The sequence below is a fragment of the Piliocolobus tephrosceles genome, chromosome 11 (assembly GCF_002776525.5).
Source record: "Piliocolobus tephrosceles isolate RC106 chromosome 11, ASM277652v3, whole genome shotgun sequence".
Lineage (NCBI taxonomy): Eukaryota > Metazoa > Chordata > Mammalia > Primates > Cercopithecidae > Piliocolobus > Piliocolobus tephrosceles.
This window is the reverse complement of record NC_045444.1, coordinates 116,252,180-116,273,612: the sequence shown is the minus strand read 5'-3', so window position 1 is coordinate 116,273,612 and position 21,433 is coordinate 116,252,180. Positions and strand designations below refer to the sequence as shown.

Below are 21,433 nucleotides of genomic sequence, written 5' to 3'. Positions count from 1 at the left end.
AGATTGCATAAGCATAATAGTTCTTCCTTTTCTGTGTATTTGCTTTTATCTAGTAGTGGCCTTTATACAGGAGAGAGGTTGGTTTGTTTCCTCTTTGTTTTGAAATTGTGATGTTACTGACTGCCTTGCTTAGGCCCATTTGCATTTTCAAAGCCATCGTTTACTAATTGAGCTTGCCTTGAAGAATCTGGGATTAGGAAGAAGATAAAATAGTGATATATGACAGTGAAAATGCTTTATGCTAATAAATTTTATTTTCCTTTATTAAAAAACTAGGATAAAAAGTCAGTAGAAAGCACTTGCCTTTGTTTTGCACGCCTAGTGGACAACTTCCAGCATGAGGAGGTAAGTGTTTAGTCTTTGGTAGTATTTTTATGAGGTTGTTGAATTGCTGAATCTTGATGTAATAATTCCTTTATTCTTGTGTTTGTGAAGAATTTACTCCAGCAGGTTGCATCCAAAGATCTGCTTACAAATGTTCAACAGCTGTTGGTAGTGACTCCACCCATTTTAAGTTCTGGGATGTTTATAATGGTGGTTCGCATGTTTTCTCTGATGTGTTCCAACTGTCCAACTTTAGCTGTTCAACTTATGAAACAAAGTAAGTGCAATTTTACTGTTCTACTTTAAGCAGGAAAAGTTGGTTCTTCATTAATATGTAAAGTCAACATAAGCCGAGCAAATGGAAGAGATTACTAACATCATAGGCGCTGGATAGTAAAGAAAAGTATTAATATGTAGTAAATTTGTGTTGGGACGGTATGTTAATGTTTCTAACATACTCCTTTTAAAGTATAAATTAAATGTTTGCCCTTGGTGTTTCTAGGGCTAACAATACAAAGTCATTAATTTCTATGCAATGTTTGTCATGTAACCATCCTTGATTAGGAGAATTCTGAGTTTTATGTTAACCAATAACCAGCTGTCTTCAGCTTATATAGGTTGCTTTTTCTGCCCATGTTAGATTTTCTAGCAGTTTTTCTGATTCCAGAATGCTTTTTTCCCTCAGAAAGTAGGAATGTATTTATAATGATGAATACCTCTGATGTTTGCTAATTTGTTATTTCTAAATCCTTTCAAATGTAGACCTTTCAAATTTAGAAAGGTATTTCTAAACCTTTACACAGTGTATGGGAAATAAAATTGTATTGCACTGCTCTTGTAGTTGACCATTCCTCTCTCAATCCTTAGACTTAACAAGTTGATGTCAGAGAATGGTGGGGCACCAAACAACATCTATACATTATAATTTTGTTTTTTCTTTTTAACTTTTTGTAGAAACAAGGTCTCACTGTATTGCCTAGGATGTTCTTAAAGTCCTGGGCTCAAGCCTTCCTCCCGCCTTGGCCTCCCAAAGTACTAGGATTATAGGCATGAGCCATCACACCTGGATGTTACGATTGGTTCTAGTAGAGTATTGATCACTTTTGTATAGAATACCTTTACTTGTGCGTAATTTCGTAGCCATAATTCTAATCTCTATGGATGTTACCCTGGGAGTCAGTGATGATATTAACTGATAAAATCATCTTTGGTCTCACTCTGTCTGAGTGGTCCCATACTGTCTGAGACAGTATATTTAGCAGTATAATATTTTCATTTTAGGGAAGCTCAGTTTTATATTTAGTTGCTCTTCTTGTGAATTAACACATTGGCACATAACTTTGTAGAAAAATAATGTTGTTGAGGTGGCTAGTTGGAAAGATTCTCCATAAAGCATAGAGTCTTTTCCAAACTTGGTATTCCAGACAACCCTATTTTGAGTGGTCTTGAAGAAAGTGTTCTTTTCCTAAATACGATTGGGAAGGGTTCAACTCCTTGAGTATCCACAATTCATTTTACTTACTAAAGTCCCTAGGAGTTCTTTGAACCTTGTTTATCCCAACATTTCCTGAATCATTGAGAGAGATTATTTCTTGTTAATGTGTATTTTGTTATAGCACATCCCTAAATACTAATTTGGAAAATTGCTGCCTGCCTTTTGTTTAACTTTTTTTTTCTTTTAGTATATTTCCACCTCTTTTGCATGCTCCAGGCAGTTTACCACATGTTTATCATATGGAGGTCACCATAGTTGCTTACTGTAATACTGTAAAAGGAAATGTGGACCTCTTCTATGTGTCTCTATTTTGTTGTCATCCCTTGACTGCTAAAAAAATAAAATCCTTATAATGCAGCATACCATGTATTCAAACTTCTCTATAAAGTTGCAAAACCGCAATTTAAAAACAATCTTAACCACTAATTGTGAAATTCTGTGTGGCAGGCAATTCACTATCCACATCTCTCTGTCCAAATCATTAATGAATATTTTTCTTGATTATAGAACTTACAGATTATTGGCAAAACATTCTAATAAAATGTCTATGTATATTTTGCATATGTATAATATTTACAGGAGCACACACACAATCAGCAAAGACCCCGCTGTGTCTTTAGGTTTCAGCTTTCCTTAGGTTTAGACTGACTAAACTGTAGAGTGAGAGTTCCTTAGACTGACTGAACTGTAGAGAGTGAGCGTTCCTTCCACTCACGGTGTCAGCACATCTGAGTGGTTATCATTGCAGAGTCTTCCAGAAATTGATGTCTTCTGGCAATGGAAACTTACAGTAGAGAATGCCTGCCTGATCCTTGATAGTATCAAGTTTGCATGTAATCAGTGTCACTTAGGTAGCGGTTTTCCTGATCACAATACAATAAGATTCAGATACTTTTAATTGTTACATTTTATACTATAGGCCACACATTTTCAGTGTATTTGAATTGAAGACAAATACATGAATATATTTGATTTGTGGTATGTTGAATGCATTTTTGTGCAAAATACTGTGCTTCTCAAGGAAGAAATAAAGGGTTCCTGAAGTCTTAGGGTTAAGAAGGAATTGTGATGAGGCACCCAGCTAGGTTTGGGCTAAAGAATGAAGTCTCCAGAAAGAGATTGTTAAAATGTACACGAATTTCTTTTTAGGTCTTTATTATAGCACTTTTGCATTTTTTACATTAATTTCTGCATTATTTTGCTTTATAAGAAAATAATTCTGATTATTTTCCCCCCTTGGGTAATATTTGTCCTTGCATGAGGTACTATAACTAGTTTAATAGGCTTTTGTTTTTTGTTGTTGGTTTTTACAGACATTGCAGAAACGCTTCACTTTCTCCTGTGTGGTGCCTCCAATGGAAGTTGTCAGGAACAGATTGATCTTGTTCCACGAAGTCCTCAAGAACTGTATGAACTGACATCTCTGATTTGGTAAAGATTGGGCTAAATATCACTTTGGGAGGCCGAGGCGGGTGAATCACAAGGTCAGGAGTTCGAGATCAGCCTGGCCAACATGATGAAAACCCGTCTCTAATAAAAATACAAAAAATTAGCTGGGCGTAGTGGTGAGCACCTGTAATCCCAGCTGCTTGGGAGGCCAAGGCAGGAGAATTACTTGAACGTGGGAGGCGGAGGTTGCAGTGAACCGAGATTGTGCTACCGCCCTCCAGCCTGGGTGACAGAGTGAGACTTTGTCTCCAAAAAAAAAAGATGGGGCTAACTATAACTTGTAGTTTGTGTGAGATTATTTTTCTTTATAGACCTAACGTTTACTAATATTTCATAAAGTTACTAAAATTATTGTACTTTTTGTTTTCAGTGAACTTATGCCATGTTTACCAAAAGAAGGCATTTTTGCAGTTGATACCATGTTGAAGAAGGGAAATGCACAGAACACAGATGGTGCGATATGGCAGTGGCGTGACGATCGGGGCCTCTGGCATCCATATAACAGGATTGACAGCCGGATCATTGAGGTAGTAGTTTCATCGTACCGTTTAAATATGTCTATTTTGTTGGAGAGAGGGTGTAGGGATGGAATGGGGAGGTGGATATGTGTACTTGAATGTGCTTGATTTTGAATTAACTCAAGATTCTCTCATTTTGTCTCCTGAGAACAAGGTCCTCATTTCTGTTCAGGTCAGAAAACATCATGTTCTAGTCCTGCTTCTGCTGCTAACTACCTGATTGACTTGGAGCAAGTAATTTAAGTTTGTTGTTCCATAGTTTCCTCATTTCTGAAAGGAAACATTGGAAGACTTAGGCTGTAGGTTCTAAAACGTATCTATCATCTATCAGAAAGCAATGTCCCATGAGCAAAGATTTACATACAAATAGTTCCCTCTCAATATTTTTTAAGAGCAAAAACGTGGAAACAAATGAAATAGCTAGTTCTGGGTAAATAATTAAGTAAATTGTGATACACATAGGCTTGTATGTTATCCTGATATTATTGGGACAAATTTTAATGATATAAAATCAAATATGAATGGAAAACACAATATACAATATTATGTGCATCTTTTTGGAATTCAGCAAAATAAGTGAAAATATGAATAATACAAAGGGGAGGAATATACCAAAATGTTGACAGTGATTTTGTGTGACAGTTTTATGTGATTTTTATTTTTACTTCCTTACATATTGTTTGCACTGAAATATTTTTTAAAACTAAATTAGCATAATATTTGCTCCAGCTTAGGAGGTGTTGGTCACTGTGTTATTTGTGATGCCATGCATAATTTACTATTTTCAATACATGAGACACCTGTAAGAATTTATGTCTTTTCTAATTTCAACCTTTGATTTTTGAATTTTTTTTAGAACATCACACATTTTGAATAGACAGTCTTCTTTAAAGGTGCCTTCTAGTTCGTTTCTAAAAATGAATTTTGGAAAAAAGTTTAAACCAATGACTTACATCATAAAATCAAGAGTTTTAAAAATAAATCCAGTTTCAGAGCCAACTTTTATGAGAAAATTGACTTTAACTGGTGTTTTGTGCAGCATTATATATAAGCAAGCCAATCCTGCTAATAGCGGTCCTGGTCTCTAACTCTAAGTCATCTTCTTTTTTTTTTTTTTTTCTTTTTCTTTTTTGAGACGGAGTCTTGCTCTGTTGCCCAGGCTGGAGTGCAGTGGCCGGATCTCAGCTCACTGCAAGCTCCACCTCCCGGGTTCACGCCATTCTCCTGCCTCAGCCTCCCGAGTAGCTGGGACTACAGGCGCCTGCCACCTTGCCCGGCTAGTTTTTTTTGTATTTTTTAGTAGAGACGGGGTTTCACCATGTTAGCCAGGATGGTCTCGATCTCCTGACCTCGTGATCCACCCGTCTCGGTCTCCCAAAGTGCTGGGATTACAGGCTTGAGCCACCGCGCCCGGCCAGTCATCTTCTTTTTAGCATTTTCCTGATCACCTTCACTATTAGCTTCCTGATCACCTTCACTATTAGCTTACTCTCTCATATGTACTGAGAATCTTGTCTTCCATTCAGCCTAGGAGTTCCATAGATTGGATTCTGTAATGAGAATATTTTGTCACTTCTGGAGTCTCTTTAAAATCAAACTTGTGCTCATTGAACTGTCTCAAAATATGTTCTGTATACCACATGCAACCTTGGCAACGAATCTGTTTCAGTTGTGTCCCTTTCAATCTTTAAGTTATCTTTGTTTCATGAGGACAATTTTATAGGATCATTTTGTTTAAGGGAGGATTTTGGTAGGTTGCTAAGAATTCATCGGGTGAATAACGTTTTTAATCTAAGAATACCAAGATTTATGGATAACTGATTTTTTTATAAACAATGTCTCAAAAGCATTCTTAATACAAATGGTGTCTGCTTTGTGTCAGTGATGCTACATAGGTGGATCTTTCATCAAGATTTTACCGGCATTTTGTTTAAGGGTCCCTGATAAGGCTTGAGGCATGTAACCTGTGTCTAATTAAAAATGATTTGGTGAATGAATGAGTTTTGTCATATCTACACTATTAAATTTTCCATCTTCTGTTAACTTCATCTAAGGCCTGATGAAATAAATACGTAAGATAGCATATTTGGAGGGTCCCCACTGTGTCTTAAGGTAATAGATTTCTCAATGTTTATATTCAAAGTTTCTCTCTCTTTGCTCTCAGGCAGCCCATCAGGTCGGTGAGGATGAGATAAGCTTGTCCACTCTGGGACGAGTTTATACTATTGATTTTAATTCTATGCAGCAAATCAATGAGGACACGGGAACAGCACGTGCCATTCAGAGAAAACCTAACCCCTTAGCCAATAGTAACACTAGTAAGTACATTCTGAGTTAAAATAGCACTATACTATTGTGCAATATTTTGTGTTTGTGTAATAATAATTGGTTCATTAAGTATCTTTTTAAGCTTAAGACAATTGCATAACAATAATTTGGTTTTGGATTTCTTAAATCATGTGCAGTAATGGATGAGTGAGCCAGTATTAACTGGTATCTTTTCCACAGTTTGTCTACTTACCTGATGTCCTGAGACTCGAGTTAGAATTCGCTCATGCAGATTTTTATCTGATCCTGTTACTACTGTTATACCTTTAGGTCCATTGACTAGTTCTTTCCAACCTTGTATTTTATACCTTCCTGCCAAAATTATCTGAACTAATTAAGGACAGATAATCGTGATTAAAAAAAAAAAAACAAAACCAGGTTTCTGACATTTATCTCTCCCCTCAGGGATTTAGTTCATTGCCTTTGCAGCTGTAGTTTAGAGAACAGTGGTCCACAAATGTGTGTTTTTTTTTTTTTGGAAAAGGGCAAGATAGTGCTGGGCGTGGTGGCTCACGCCTGTAATCCCAGCACTTTGGGAGGCCGAGGTGGGTGGGTCACGAGGTCAGGAGACTGAGACCATCCTGGCTAACACGGTGAAACCCCATCTCTACTAAAAATACAAAAAATTAGCCGAATATAGTGGCAGGTGCCTATGGTCCCAGCTACTTGGGAGGCTGAGGCAGAGGAATGGTGTGAACCCGGGAGGCGGAGCTTGCAGTGAGCCGAGATCCTGCCACTGCACTCCATCCTGGGTGACAGAGTGAGACTCCGTCTCAATAAATTAATTAAATAAGAAAAAGAAAAGGGCCAGATAGCAAATAATGTAAGTGTTACAGGTTATATAGTCTATACTCACCACCACTGCCATTGTAGCCTTCAATTAGCCATATACAATATGTAAACAAATGTACATGGCTGCGTTCTAATAAAATTACGTTTACAAAAACTGGTGGTAGACTGGATTCGGCTTACAGACCGACCGTACTTTGTCAACCCCTTGTGTATAACTTACTGTTTATCAGTTATCTTTTCCTTACACTTTATGTCACTAAGCAAAGTGGCAGAATTACCTTTTTTATCCATTTTACAAAGCTTTTAGTGAAATACCGTGTATTTCTAGAACTCTTGTTTCTTACCACTGGTGTAGTTGGTTAGGACTGGATTTCCCTATTGTTTCATTGAATATATATCAGTAAAATAAAGAGGTACAGTGTGGTGATGAATTGTTACTTTCAGCTGGTCCAAATGGATCACTGGTTTTCTAGACAGCTGAATTTTGTCTGTCTTAATGTTGCCTTTAGCATCTTTGTAAATCCTAGTTGATCATATCAAAGAAGTTCATGTGTTTTATAATGAAAAAGTTTTCATAACATTTCAAGAATTACATTGACTTGAGTATTTTATGTTGTTTATTGTGTTTCTGAAGTCTGTCACTTCAGGATTGCATTTTTTTTTTTTTTTTTTAAATATAATAGGTGGATATTCAGAGTCAAAGAAGGATGATGCTCGAGCACAGCTTATGAAAGAGGATCCAGAACTGGCTAAGTCTTTTATTAAGACATTATTTGGTGTTCTTTATGAAGTGTATAGTTCCTCAGCAGGACCTGCGGTCAGACATAAGTGCCTTAGAGCAATTCTTAGGATAATTTATTTTGCGGATGCTGAACTTCTGAAGGATGTTCTGAAAAATCATGCTGTTTCAAGGTGTGTTAATGAAAATAGTAGAAACATTTTACAAATTCAAATCTCTGCAAGTAATTTCAGAAACCTCTAAAGTAATAATAGAAAAAATATGCACAAAAGTTTGTTTGGAGTATCTTGAGCTCTTTTTTGTCTAATATCTATTCATATTCACATACAGCTTTTATAAAATATAAAAGTTGAGCATTTAAGAAGAATATTTATGTTAATAGAATGGTTTCACAATGAAAATGCTTTGCTCTCAATTTAAAGTAGTATGGCCAAAAATAATCATCAAATTCAGGCGGAGTTTTATATACAAATGCTTTCTTTTTTTAGTCACATTGCTTCCATGCTGTCAAGCCAAGACCTGAAGATAGTAGTGGGAGCACTTCAGATGGCAGAAATCTTAATGCAGAAGTTACCTGATATTTTTAGTGTTTACTTCAGAAGAGAAGGTAATGTCATATAAATTAATAGTCATTTAGTCTAGATAGTACTTCAATAGAAATAAAGTTTTAATCTGTCGAACAAAAACTGATAGCTTTTCAATTTAAAAATGACATTTTAAGCTGTGTTAGCTTACAGCTCGGAGTACATAGAATGTGTCTTTTATGCTGAGCGTGGTGGCTCACGCCTATAATCCCAGCACTTTGGGAGGCCCAGGCAGGTGGATCAGTTGACGTCAGGGGTTGGATACCAGCCTGGCCAACATGGTGAAACCCCGTCTTTACTAAAAATACAAAAATTAGCCAGGTGTGGTGGTGCACACCTGGGCTGATGTCAGCTCCTTGCCTCAAGCAATCCTACTGCCTCATCATGGGATTACAGTTTGTTTTTTAAGAGTCTGATAGAATGATAGAAGCCGTGGACTCTTCCCCAGAAAACCGTGAATGTGTGCTCATTCACTCACATTAAATTTATCCACATATTTACATATAGTTTATACTAGCTGATAATCAGACACACACATTGGTATACATTTTGATAGTTCTTAGTCATGCTTCTTCATACATACCCTCCTGTGATTCCAGGACAGATAGGAACCCCTGCCTCACAAGTTAATGTTTAGCTCTCTTTACACACCTTCAAGGATGTGATAGTTCCCACCCTTCAATAGCTGTTTTCTTTTTTTTGTTGACAGTGTTAATGTGATCTTGTCTTTTTGTAGCACTGGAAGTTAACTGATAATTCTAGGTCTTTTTCATCCCTTCTGGCTATCACACCACAGGGTGTGCACTGTATTTCTGTAATTGATTATTGTTTTTATAATGAGTATTTTGAACTCTGAGTAGGACTTTATGACTCTATTAAGTTTTATATAATCTGGTTTTGAAGATTAGAAGACATTCAATATAAGTATTTTTCTTTAACCTTTAGTTTTTATACTTTCTTCTGATTGAAGTCAAGTTGAAAACTCTGGCTCCTAATTTCTTTTACCTATTTGCCAGTTATGTTTTAGTCTTTTTGTGTATTATGTCAGTGTTGGTATTTAGGGATTTTGTAGTGGTGGGGAGAAGGTTATATTCCTGATTACAACTGACTCCCTTTCATCTCTGTTATTATAAAGGTGTAATGCATCAAGTAAAACACTTAGCAGAATCCGAGTCTTTGTTGACAAGTCCACCAAAGGCATGTACGAATGGGTCAGGATCCTTGGGATCCACAACTTCAGTCAGCAGTGGGACGGCCACAGCTGCCACTCATGCTGCAGCTGACTTGGGATCACCCAGCTTGCAGCACAGCAGAGATGATTCTTTAGATCTCAGCCCTCAAGGGTAAGTAAGAATTGTGTTGTGTTTTTTATTTCTTTGCTGTTAGTGCTTTTTTTGGTACCTAAGAATCGTACAGGGAGTAAAATGGTAACAAATTAGCATATATATATGCTATTGTATTATATGTATATATATAGCATATATATGTATATATATAGCATATATATATATTGTATTTTTCCATCTGTGTTTTGTTAATGAGAATGGGAAGAAAAGATTTATTGGAAACCTACATTGGGCTGTGTTTTGGAACTGTAAGAGATTAGTTTTATTCCCATTGACATACAAGGAAACTAAAGTTCAGAGACATTTGTGACTTGCACAGTGTTACAACACTTATGTTACTTGTAGGATCTAATGTTGTGGGATTTGAATTCTGGTTTCTGATTTCATAATCTTGGGACTTTTTTGTGCTGCTGCATACATACGACCTTAGAGACATCCAGATATTGATACAGTTAAAAATACTGAAAATTAGAAGTCTTAAAATTAAGGCCAAAAAATACTGATTTCAGGTTTATCTTTAATTGGCAACTGGGAGTAAATACTTTGCTTTTAATAAGGGAAAATGGGAGTTCTTAAATTTTCTACTCCGATTTATTTATCAGCTTTTAATCTTCGTTATACCATGCTACTAAGAATGTTTCCATGCTTTCCATTGGTTTCCGTTTTGTTGTGTTAGAAACAAACCACACTCTAAAAGTGTTTTTATTTTCTTCTATTAGAAGCTTAATATTACTAGATGAGTGGTACATGATGAACCAAAATCAGTTCTGAAATTGAGAATGTATTCACTGCAGTACTCCTTTTGGCTTCTTTTAAGCTGAAAAGTAGATCATGCTAAAATATAGTAATAATAAGTGGGGTCCAAACATTTAGTCTTATAATCTGCAGGGTAGCATTGTCCTGTGCAGACAGCCAAGTCAGGTAGGAGAGAGGATGAGGGGAATTGGTGCCACCTGGTGGCAGTCTAGCTTAAATATGAATGTTGGCAGTTTCAAGACTTGTGGCAGACTGAACTTCTGGCACAGTGGATATTATTTTAGGAAACTGCTGAGTTTAACTCGTACCCATGTTATTTGACCAGTCTGAGGAGATTGGACTTGGAGAGTTCTGGGGACTCTTGTACTTCCCTGATTATACAGGGAAGTACAAGAGTACTACAAGCTTTTGGCTGCCATTTTCCTTTCCAGCCTTGCTCTCTCCTTTACTTCCTTCCAGCCTCATTCCTACCCACTAGCTGCTGCAGTAACGTAAGTTATTGCAGGATTTTACTATAATGTAGGCATGGTGCCTGAGACATCATAGATACTCAGTAAATTGCAGGGGATGATACAGTTCAGACAATTGCAATATTTCTTGCCCTTTAAAAATTTTTTACTTTCTCCCTGAGACATGGCACGGGGTCTTGCTCTGTTTCTCAGGCTAACCTGGAACTCCTGGGCTCAACTGAGCCTCCCCACCTTGGCCTCTGAAGTAACTGGGACTACGGGCATGTGCTAGCATGCCCAGCTCAAATGCAGTGTTTCCAAGCCATTTTAATTTAAGGAGTTGGAATTGATTATAGAGTCTAACAGTTGATTATGCCAAAGAAAGAGAAAATAACTTTTTTCTTAAAATATTTTTACACGGTTTTAAATAGTTTTAAGTGGTTCCATATTACAGCGTGGTTGCAAATGAAAAATTCATATTTTTTTAAATGGAAATTAATTACATTTTTCATCCTTTGAAAATTCATTTTTCCTGATTGTCAAGCATATTCGAGCACATTATTAAGTATATTCCATAGAAATGTCAGGTGTTGGAAATGTTCCAGTTTTTTTTTTTTTTTTTTTCAGATTTTTCCAGTTTTATTTGGGCCACAGACCAACTAAACCACATTTTTCAGCCTTTTCATCTTACTTAGCTTTGTTAATCTAAAAATTTATTGCTGTTACAAGCTATTTCTAGTGTCGTTAGAACAGGCTACGGGTGTTTAAATGATTCTAATTCAGAATAAATTACTCGCACTACTCACTAGATTTGTATATAGGTTTTAAAAACCATACTAAAATGTTTATAAACACATTTATTTAGTATGTTATTGCCATTGTCACACTGTGAAATTACTTTCAGTAGTATATTAGAGGCAGAGGGGTATTTTCACAACATGAACACTAAGTGTCACGTATATGTTACTCGTGGCCATTTTGGTTAGGGGAAAAGATATGGTATGCAGATTTAACATTCTTTTTCAGGTTGGTGATTACCCATTTATTTTTATTCTGCTCCTTTGTGTTGCTATTTGTTTTATGTACTTACATACTACCATTTAAAGTTGAACAACATAGAAAATTGATCAGTCGTCTTATTTGGCTTTACGTTTCATAGTTGAATATAAACAGCTAGTTATTTTCTGAATAATCATTTCCTGTATCTGCACACCTCTAGAACATGACTGGCACAGAATTGGCATTAAATAATCACTAAAGAAGAACATACCTTGTTATCACAGTATTTTATAACTCACTGTTTCTGCCATTTTAGCTTGCTTTTTCGGTGAGTAAAGATATAAAACAGTGGTAATTACTAAACTTATCTCATATTTTCGCATGTGATAGTCGATTAAGTGATGTTCTAAAGAGAAAACGACTGCCAAAACGAGGGCCAAGAAGGCCAAAGTACTCACCTCCAAGAGATGATGACAAAGTAGACAATCAAGGTAACCCCTTTGATGAAACTATGGGGAGATAAAGGGGAGGGTGGTAGCAGGTGCAGAAATGTTTACTTCATTAAAACTGCCAGTAGCTCTTGAAGTATGCCTAAGTTTCCTGAGGACTAAGTGTTCTTAGTTCTTTTAGTTTATTAATCTGTTAAGACTGTGAATCTTAAAAATCAGTTGTTTTTCATGACTTAAACTAAAATGACTTAACTGTAGTTCTTTTTTCTTTTCATAGCTAAAAGCCCCACCACTACTCAGTCACCTAAATCTTCTTTCCTGGCAAGCTTGAATCCAAAAACATGGGGAAGGTTAAGTGCACAGTCCAATAGCAACAACATTGAGCCAGCACGGACTGCAGGAGGTAGTGGCCTTGCCAGGGCTGCCTCAAAGGATACCATCTCCAATAATAGGTGAAGTGGGGGGGGGGGGGCGGGGGGATTTTATGTTGCTTCTATTCCCATATTAGAAAAACTTAACATTATTTCAGCCAGTACATTTATTGTATGGAGATGATACATAGACACAACACTTTAATTTGTTCTTAGAAGCATAGTTCAAGAATTAGGTAGGTTCTCAGTTTATGAACCCTGCATCTGGCTTTGTCCTAAGTTCTAGTCATGTGCTTTGAAACTCCTTCCAGCATACCTAACTGAAAGTCTCATATGTTCAAAACCAAGTTGTGTTCCTTGGGGAACCTCTTTCTCAGTTTTTTCCCAGACAAGGAAAAGCTGACATTTTCTGTCCACACTCTTCACATCATTTATGATAAAAGTTCTCTACCCATTACAATGGAACTTAAAGATTTTAGGGGAAAGCCTTTTTTTTTTTTTTTTTTTTTTTTAAAGACCTTGGGACTTGTTTTATTTTTGGGTTCTGCATGTAGCATACCAACATGATTACTTCCCTCTGCAGGTAAATTTTAAAAGACCAAATGTCATTGAGAAAATAAACATGCTGTCTTTGGTTTTGTTGGTTGTTTATCTGAATTTCAGTGTATAAAAATAATTAAGTGAATGAATTGCTGAAGCTGTCAGCATTTGTAATTTAGGCAGCTGGGTCTTGTTTGCCATAGCTTATTACATCCTTAATAGGTGTGTGTTTCTGGTCTGTAAATCTTGACTTCAGCTCTCCAGGAAACGCAAGGATAATGCACATATGTATGTACTTTAGAAAATAAAGGGAACACTTAGGAAAGTGTTATATTGCAGGGTTCCAAAAAACTAGTACACTTTGTTTACAATTCATGTAATAACCTGCAGTGTATTTTAAGTTTTTAAACAGTTCTCCATCATAGCCCAGTTTCAAAGTGAAAGTTAATTTGCTTGTGGATTCTGGATTGATTAATCTCTAAGCATAGACCAGAAAGGATTTTAAATGTAGCAGCTATTTACGTTGATCAGAAGTTATATCCTTTCTACATACACTGGGACTTTAATATCTCCTTTTTGTTTCTTGTAGAGAAAAAATTAAAGGTTGGATTAAGGAGCAGGCACATAAATTTGTTGAACGTTATTTCAGTTCTGAGAATATGGATGGAAGCAACCCTGCCTTGAATGTCCTTCAGAGACTTTGTGCTGCAACCGAACAACTCAACCTCCAGGTGCTGTGGCCAGTGCATTTTGCTGCTCTATTTCAGTCTCTTGCCAGCATCTCCTCCCACTTTTTTCCTTCATGGCTCTCTAGCTTCCTGTGGATTTAGCTATCATACATCGACTCTTACCTTATATATACCCTTGGTGCTGGCATTTCTTTTACTTATCCCTTGACTATCAGGATTCATCAGTCTGTATTAAATGTACTAGAAACCTCATCTTTGACTTTCTTTCCTTCACATCTCATAATTCTTGACAGATGAAGAAACTTCAGAAATGTCCCCATAGGCACATCTGTTTTCTAAGTCATCCTCAACTATAGGTATAGACGATAGGCCTTCCTTAGACCCTCTCTCCACGTGGGGTCTCAAGAGTGGCAGGAGAGGCTAGAGGTTTACTAATAAGTGTTTTATGTTTCATCTGGTTCTCAGTTTTGTTTTCTTTGTTGTTGTTGTTGTTGTTTTTGATGTTTTTGATGTACCTTGAGCAGTTTTGGTTGTATGTTTTCCAAGAAATTGTTCATTTTGCTGAGACCTTAAATGTATTAATTTAAAGCCACACCTTGTATTCTTGATTCCTCTTTTCATTCTGGTGTTATAGCCCCTTATTCTTCAGTTTTGTGTTCTCATCCTTTAGAAATACATTGGTTGAATGCGAAGATTTTCTTCTTATGTTGTTATGGATTCCTGGTTTTCCTCATGAAATATTTAGTGTGTATGTGTGTGTTTAAAATCATAATTTCCAAGGATTTACTAAGACTGTAGTACCACTCCTTTTTTTTTTTAAGGACGTTGAGAATATATTCAGTTCCTTTTGAGGATATGTGAGTTGTGTATTTTTTAAGTACTGCTTAAATCAATATAGAAATACTTTTCCTAACTCTTTCAGGTGGATGGTGGAGCTGAGTGCCTTGTAGAAATCCGTAGCATAGTCTCAGAGTCAGATGTTTCATCATTTGAAATCCAACATAGTGGATTTGTGAAGCAGCTGTTGCTTTATTTGACATCTAAAAGTGAAAAGGATGCTGTGAGCAGAGAGATCAGATTAAAGAGATTTCTTCATGTATTTTTTTCTTCTCCAGTAAGTTATCTAATAATGCCTGTATGTCTTATAAGAATCAATATTCACTAATGCATGTATTTTAATCTCAGTAATACTTTCCAGCTGGTCTGGGTGAAGACATTGAGGGAAAACTTCTAGGTTTTTACACAGTTGGAATCTTTCAACTTCTATATATCTCAAAGTAAATAGTAAAACAATGAAATGGGGATTTAACACAGCCCATGTCACTGTTTCTATGGTTGAAGTATCTTGAGTCTTTTTTGCTTACAAGATGAACCATTAATAGTAGTCTCTCACCTGTGAATGTATTTTACTTGCAATATTTGTTTTTAAATGTATTAAAGTTTGTATTCGTTCCTTTTAGGGAAATAGACATCTATAATAAGATAGAGGAGATATATTTTCCTGTTTTGTACATAAAATACAGTTGTAACAGTTCCCATCAAGGGTGCTTGATGACCATTTATGTCACCGTTTATAATGTGGATTACAAAGCCAGGAGCCACAGAGTGGCTCCCCTTCCTTCACTCTTAAGTGGGCCAGATCAAGAGGGTAATCCTTGGATACTGTTGACAGCATTCTCCTTGTTTTACAGTGGCTTAAGGAGAAGGCATCACTTGGGCCGTTTCCCTCTGGATTATCTACGTAATAGCGCTTAGGATAGCTCTCCTATGTGTTAACATTATTTCACCATGCGCTTGCTGTGTTCAGAGACATTTGAGCATTGCTTGTATTTTAACTTGTGGGTCCACCTAAAGTAGAGTTAGTATTTATTGTTGATTCGTTAGAAGTGTGACAGTATTATGTATAGTTTTACACCATACTTAAGATTATGTGCAATCTCTTATCTGAAACCCCTGGAGATGGGTGGGTTTCAAGGGTCCTACAGTGTGTAATAGATTAAAATTTCCAGCAGTTTCTGAATAGCACTCTATATCATATGCATTAAATATTTTTATAGCATAACATGAATATTCTTACTAAAATCAGATAAATAAAGACTGTAAATAGCCTTATGTCTGTTTGGATCAGATTTTGCCACCAAGTGACTTGTGCTTTCAGAGCCTTTGGATGTAGGGATTATGAATGCAGGATTGTGGACTGTACAAAACGATTGTCTTTATTGAAATAATTGATGTGGTAAGGTCGTTCAGACCAAATCTGCAATAAAAGATAAAGATGAATAGACGAATTACTCTTTTTTATAAAGCTGCTTATTAAATCTTCTCTTTGAGGAGAGTTTTGTTTTGAAAAGGCCTTGTTTAACCTGTTTGTTTATTTATAACTTTAGCTTCCTGGAGAAGAGCCCATTGGAAGAGTGGAACCAGTGGGTAATGCACCTTTGTTGGCATTAGTTCACAAGATGAACAACTGCCTCAGCCAGATGGAACAATTTCCAGTCAAAGTACATGATTTCCCTAGTGGAAATGGGACAGGAGGCAGGTAAGGACCATTGCCTGGCTATACCCTTGCCACTGGAATTTGGTACTTAATTTCACTGAGGTAAGACGGCAAGAGGTCTGGTAAAGTCTTGATCAGCCCAGAAAACATTCAGCTGTAATGATGAAAGAAATTAAGTACTCTGAAGAATGAATCAAATGCTTTTTTGTCTTTAAAACTACACCATGTGCCTTAAACAGGATGCTTTATAAATATATAATCCAGTGATTATATTCGTAACTTGTAGTAGGCTTACTTTTCCTTAAATTGATACACTTCAACATACAAAATTTCCTTAAGAACTTTGTGTTTAACTTCAATAGGGGTAAAACATTTTCTGTGGATGTGAATAACATTTACATTTTGAGCAGTATGATTTGTATGTAATATAAGTGGTTATAACTTTGTATTTTGATGGGTTCAAACATTTGAAGTTTTACTAGTTTAATAAATATGTATATTTTTAATGTAGTTTTAAGGACTCTTGAGGTGCTACAGGAATTGTTCTATGTTGTGGAATGTTACAAGTTTCATGGAATATTTTGGCTGGAAGCCTAGAAAATAGGAAATTTGGTATTTGTTTGTTTGTTTGTTTATTTATTTATTTATGACAGAGTCTTACTCTGTTGCCCAAGCCAGAGTACACTAGTGTGAACATGGCTCACTGCAGCCTTGACCTCCTGGGCTGAACAGATCTTTCTGCCTCAGCCTCCCATGTAGCTGGGGCCACAGGCGTGTGCCACCATGTTCCACTAATTATTTTTTGTAGAAACGGGGTCTCACTTTGTTGCCCAGGCTGGTCTTGAACTCTTGGGCCCAAGTGATCCTCCTGCCTTGACCTCCCAAAGTGCTGGGATTACAGGCCTGAGCCACCACAGTCAGCCCAGTTTGGTTTTTAAATCCACATTTTGATGTTTTAAAAACATTTTAAAAATTTTGATTGAATTAAGAACAATATGCATTGTTGAGTGATAAGGCAATCACATCATGGACTAGGGTTTCTTTTCGGCTTTGAAAGTTAATGTGGCGTGTGTTACTCAGTTTCGATCATTATGCTTTCCTGGAGGAGTTCATGAAATAAGGGGGCATTTTCACCTGTGCTTGAGAAAATCATGAAGCTTTTTATTTTTGTCCAAATTTATATAGACTATGTTTGCATATGTATATATTCATAAAATGGAATATTCTTCTCCACGTCCCTATGTGTATGCTTTATGTGCAGGAGGGTCCAATCTTTTGGCTTCCCTGGGCCATATTGGAAGATGAATTGTCTTGGGCCACATTAAATACACCAACACTAAAGTTAGTTGATGAGCTTTAAAAAACGAAAACAAAAACACTCGTGTTTAAAGAAAGTTTAGGAATTTGTGTTGGCCTGTATTGAAAGCAGTCTGGGCTGCATGCGGCCTGTGGGACGCAGGTTGGACAAGCTTGCTTTGTGGAATCATACGGATAATCACAGTTTAAGTTTGTATCTGACTCCTGCCAGAGCTTTTCTGAAATGAGCAATTAAACATCATGACCAGGTTTCAATTGCTGTAGCTATTAAACTGCTTCATTCAAAACTGTTGTAGCAAAGTAAATTTTAAAGATTAGTTTTTAAAGTAATTTTGTAGCTGAAATCTTTGAAATAAAGTTGGGGTTTTTTTTTTTTGCTTTTTTAAAAATGTAATATTCAGTAGGAATGGGCAAAATATTCTTATGTAGAAAATTTTTTTCTAAATAACTTGAATTATTGGCTTTAACATTTACAGAACTGGTAAGTAAATGATTAGTACTAGTGTGTCTTAGCAGTTTGTATTAACTTGCCTTTATTTGAATTAATGTATATTAAATGTGAAAATAATAGACTAACTTTTTTTTCACAAATTATCTTGAGCTTTTCTCTCAACAGAGGATCACAGGCTTTAAAATTTTTCAACACACATCAATTAAAATGCCAGTTACAAAGACATCCAGACTGTGCAAATGTGAAGCAGTGGAAGGGTGGACCTGTCAAGATCGACCCTCTGGCTTTGGTACAAGCCATCGAGAGATACCTTGTAGTTAGAGGTACTTTCCATGTATTTGTTTTGTGTGTTATATATGTATATTTGGGAGAAATTTACATTAAGAGATATATACGTTATTTCTCTGTTGAATGTTGTTTCTGTTAAAACCTAGATGGCAGGAACTTACATTCCTGTCATTTCTTTTCTACTTAGTATATAGTCATACATTGAACTTACTAGGGGTTGACTGCTTACTTGAATGATGAGTTAATTTATCTTGGTGAAATGTAGTGGAAATGACATTTTGTGTTTGGCAATTTTCTTAGACCTTTCTGCTTCGTAGATCAGAGTGTAATATATACGGGTTGAACATCCCTAACCTGAAAATCTAAAATGCAAAATGCTCCAGAATCTGAAACTTCGATTGCTGCCATGACTCCACAAGTGGAAGACTCCACACCTGACTACTTTGCTTTCTGATGGTTCAGTATACATGCACTTTCTTTCATGCACAAAATTATTGAAAATACTCTATATAATTACCTTCACGCCATGTATATGAGATATAAATGAATTTCATATTTAGCTTTGTATCCCGTCCCCAAGGTATCTTATGTATATGCAAATATTCCAAATCTGAAAAAATTTGAAATCTAAAACACTTCTGGGCTCAAGCATTTCAGATAAGGGATACTCAACCTATGTGTGTTTTTCTGAGAAGATGTTTAACCAGTGTATACAGGATTTTTTTTTTTCACACCTAAAATCGCTATGAGTTTAAAAGTCTACTTGGGTCTTCAGGGTATGGAAGAGTAAGAGAAGATGATGAAGACAGTGATGACGATGGATCAGACGAGGAAATAGATGAGTCTCTGGTAAGGTACTATATTCCCACCATGTCATAATGTACTATATAAAGTTCAGGGCCTTTGGCTTAAATGACTTTTGCTTTGCTTTATTCAGGCTGCTCAATTCCTAAATTCAGGAAATGTAAGACACAGGCTGCAGTTTTATATTGGAGAACATTTGCTGCCATATAACATGACTGTGTATCAGGCAGTACGGCAGTTTAGTATACAGGCAGAAGATGAAAGAGAATCCACAGATGATGAGAGCAATCCTCTAGGCAGAGCTGGTATTTGGACAAAGACTCATACAATATGGCAAGTCTGAAAATTCTTTCTTTTGGTTTTTCATAAACTTTGAAACTGTTCTTGTGTTTTAGAATTCACATTAACTTGATGGCTGGCTTTCGTAAGGATGGGGGCCCTAACTCACACATTTTAGTTCTTAAAGACGATTTTAAATATTTGATAAGGTACATATGCATATGTATATATAGCCTCCTCATTCATTCAACTGGAAAACATTTATTCATAGACAACAATCATGGTTTACATCTACTTTTCTAGATTTATTTCAGGTCTTTAATTAAGACAAAAGTGTTGCCATAAGATGATGTTCCATTAGCTAATCTGAAGTTGGGCATCTCTGAGTCCTTAAGAGGCATTTGGATGCAGCTTCCTGCATTGTCTGTGAGTGTCTGTTACATATGCTTGAAGAGAGCCATTTTCTCAGAACCACCCTTGGAGTTTCTCAGGCAGCCCCTCCTGGGAAGGTGGTCTCTAGGCGGTCTCTTCTAAGAAGTTGTCCAGGTTCATGCTAGGGAGAGAGAGGGGAATAGATCTCAGAACGGTCTTCTGGTAACTGTGGTGTCTGTGGCTTAGATTTTGGCTTTGTATCAGTTTCAGAATCTACATTTGGTTTATATACTATCTTGTCATTTTAGGTATAAACCTGTGAGAGAGGATGAAGAAAGTAATAAAGATTGTGTTGGTGGTAAAAGAGGAAGAGCCCAAACAGCTCCAACGAAAACTTCCCCTAGAAATGCGAAAAAGCATGATGAGTTATGGCACGGTAAGATGGTAGATAAAGGGGAAAATGGATTGCCAACTGGGCAGTCTTCCCATTTTCATGATTTTCAGAGAGTGATTTGGATTTAGTAGTAAAATCTTTGAATATAATTGAGAAATAAATGAAATTACCAACAGTTTGATCACATGTAATCCTCAACTTTAATATCTAGAAAATGAAAAGTTAAGTACCTACAAAATTAAATTGAGAAGGAAAATTGGGAAAAAACTTATTCCCAATTCATTAACAGTTCGGGTTTTTATGAAGGCTGAAACAAATTTCATTGGTAGAACATGTTCACTAAAGAAGAGACTGAAGGTAGTGATCACTGACCAATTGGTGCCTACTTTTTTATTGTCACCCATGACAGTAGTATAATTATAGTAATCATAAAAAGTGATGCCAGGTAATGTAATGACCATCGAATATAGCCGTCACTTTGTAATAGACTTATTTTTCTCTGTAATATTTCCTTCCCGTCTATAGTTTTCCTCTCTTCCCCCACCTCTTCCCTTTAAAAATATGATACTAACAATGCCTTAGAGTTAGACAATATTATTTTTCCATGGAGGACCCTCCCACGCCCTCCCTGCCGCCATCACAGTAATTTTCTCACACTGGTTTCCCTGGTCCACAGAAATAAGGGCCCTTTAGCACTTTTTTTCACACAACTAAGTTTGTTCAATATAAAAGCCTCTTAATTTTGAGATTGTTATGTTTTTGGTGTTAAAAAAATGCCATTTTCTTTTACAAAATGATGGTGGTATGATTTTTTTATTATTTTGTTTGCTATAAGTAAACGGCAACTCTTTGAGTCCCTCAGATTTATTTTTTTGGTGCCTTTACTTAATGCAGCCTAGTAACAAAGGATTTGCAGACCCTACTTGAAAACGCTCAATCTGTTCAGTCCTAAGCCTTGCATTAAATAACCAAATCTCTTTTACCAGATTTTTAATTTTGAGGTATTCGTCTCGTTACAAACTGGATATGAAATATCCGGGAAATTTCTCTAACAGTGAACTTTAAACAGTTTGTTTCTATTCCTCCAGCCATTTTACCGTTTTCCGTTGTTTCTGGTATAAAGGAGAAATGTGGAAGAGCCAGCTTTCCTTCATTATAATGTTTATTTGGGTATGGGAGGGGAAAGTGGAATTTTTATAAGCC

At 36.3% G+C, this 21,433-nt stretch overlaps 1 protein-coding gene across 18 annotated transcripts in view; it reads left to right on the top strand.

Moving 5' to 3' along the window:
• Window positions 1–21,433, top strand: part of TRIP12 (thyroid hormone receptor interactor 12) — a 154,349-nt gene that overhangs the window by 108,523 nt on the left and 24,393 nt on the right. For 6 of the 18 annotated variants that reach the window (XR_002726701.2, XM_023193919.2, XM_023193908.2 and 3 more), the window contains 17 exons: window positions 277–345; window positions 436–601; window positions 3,133–3,250; window positions 3,639–3,798; window positions 5,951–6,104; window positions 7,590–7,818; window positions 8,134–8,252; window positions 9,365–9,572; window positions 12,170–12,270; window positions 12,506–12,680; window positions 13,729–13,870; window positions 14,751–14,942; window positions 16,216–16,367; window positions 18,244–18,416; window positions 19,157–19,230; window positions 19,319–19,518; window positions 20,145–20,272. Coding sequence is in view for 17 of the 18 variants with exons in the window: in XM_023193919.2 (XP_023049687.1) it covers window positions 277–345; window positions 436–601; window positions 3,133–3,250; window positions 3,639–3,798; window positions 5,951–6,104; window positions 7,590–7,818; window positions 8,134–8,252; window positions 9,365–9,572; window positions 12,170–12,270; window positions 12,506–12,680; window positions 13,729–13,870; window positions 14,751–14,942; window positions 16,216–16,367; window positions 18,244–18,416; window positions 19,157–19,230; window positions 19,319–19,518; window positions 20,145–20,272 (2,560 nt within the window). In the remaining variant the exon portion in view is untranslated. The remainder of the gene's footprint in view (window positions 1–276; window positions 346–435; window positions 602–3,132; window positions 3,251–3,638; window positions 3,799–5,950; window positions 6,105–7,589; window positions 7,819–8,133; window positions 8,253–9,364; window positions 9,573–12,169; window positions 12,271–12,505; window positions 12,681–13,728; window positions 13,871–14,750; window positions 14,943–16,215; window positions 16,368–18,243; window positions 18,417–19,156; window positions 19,231–19,318; window positions 19,519–20,144; window positions 20,273–21,433) is intronic. The other 12 variants (XM_023193920.2, XM_023193910.3, XM_023193921.2 and 9 more) reach the window with 6 other exon arrangements.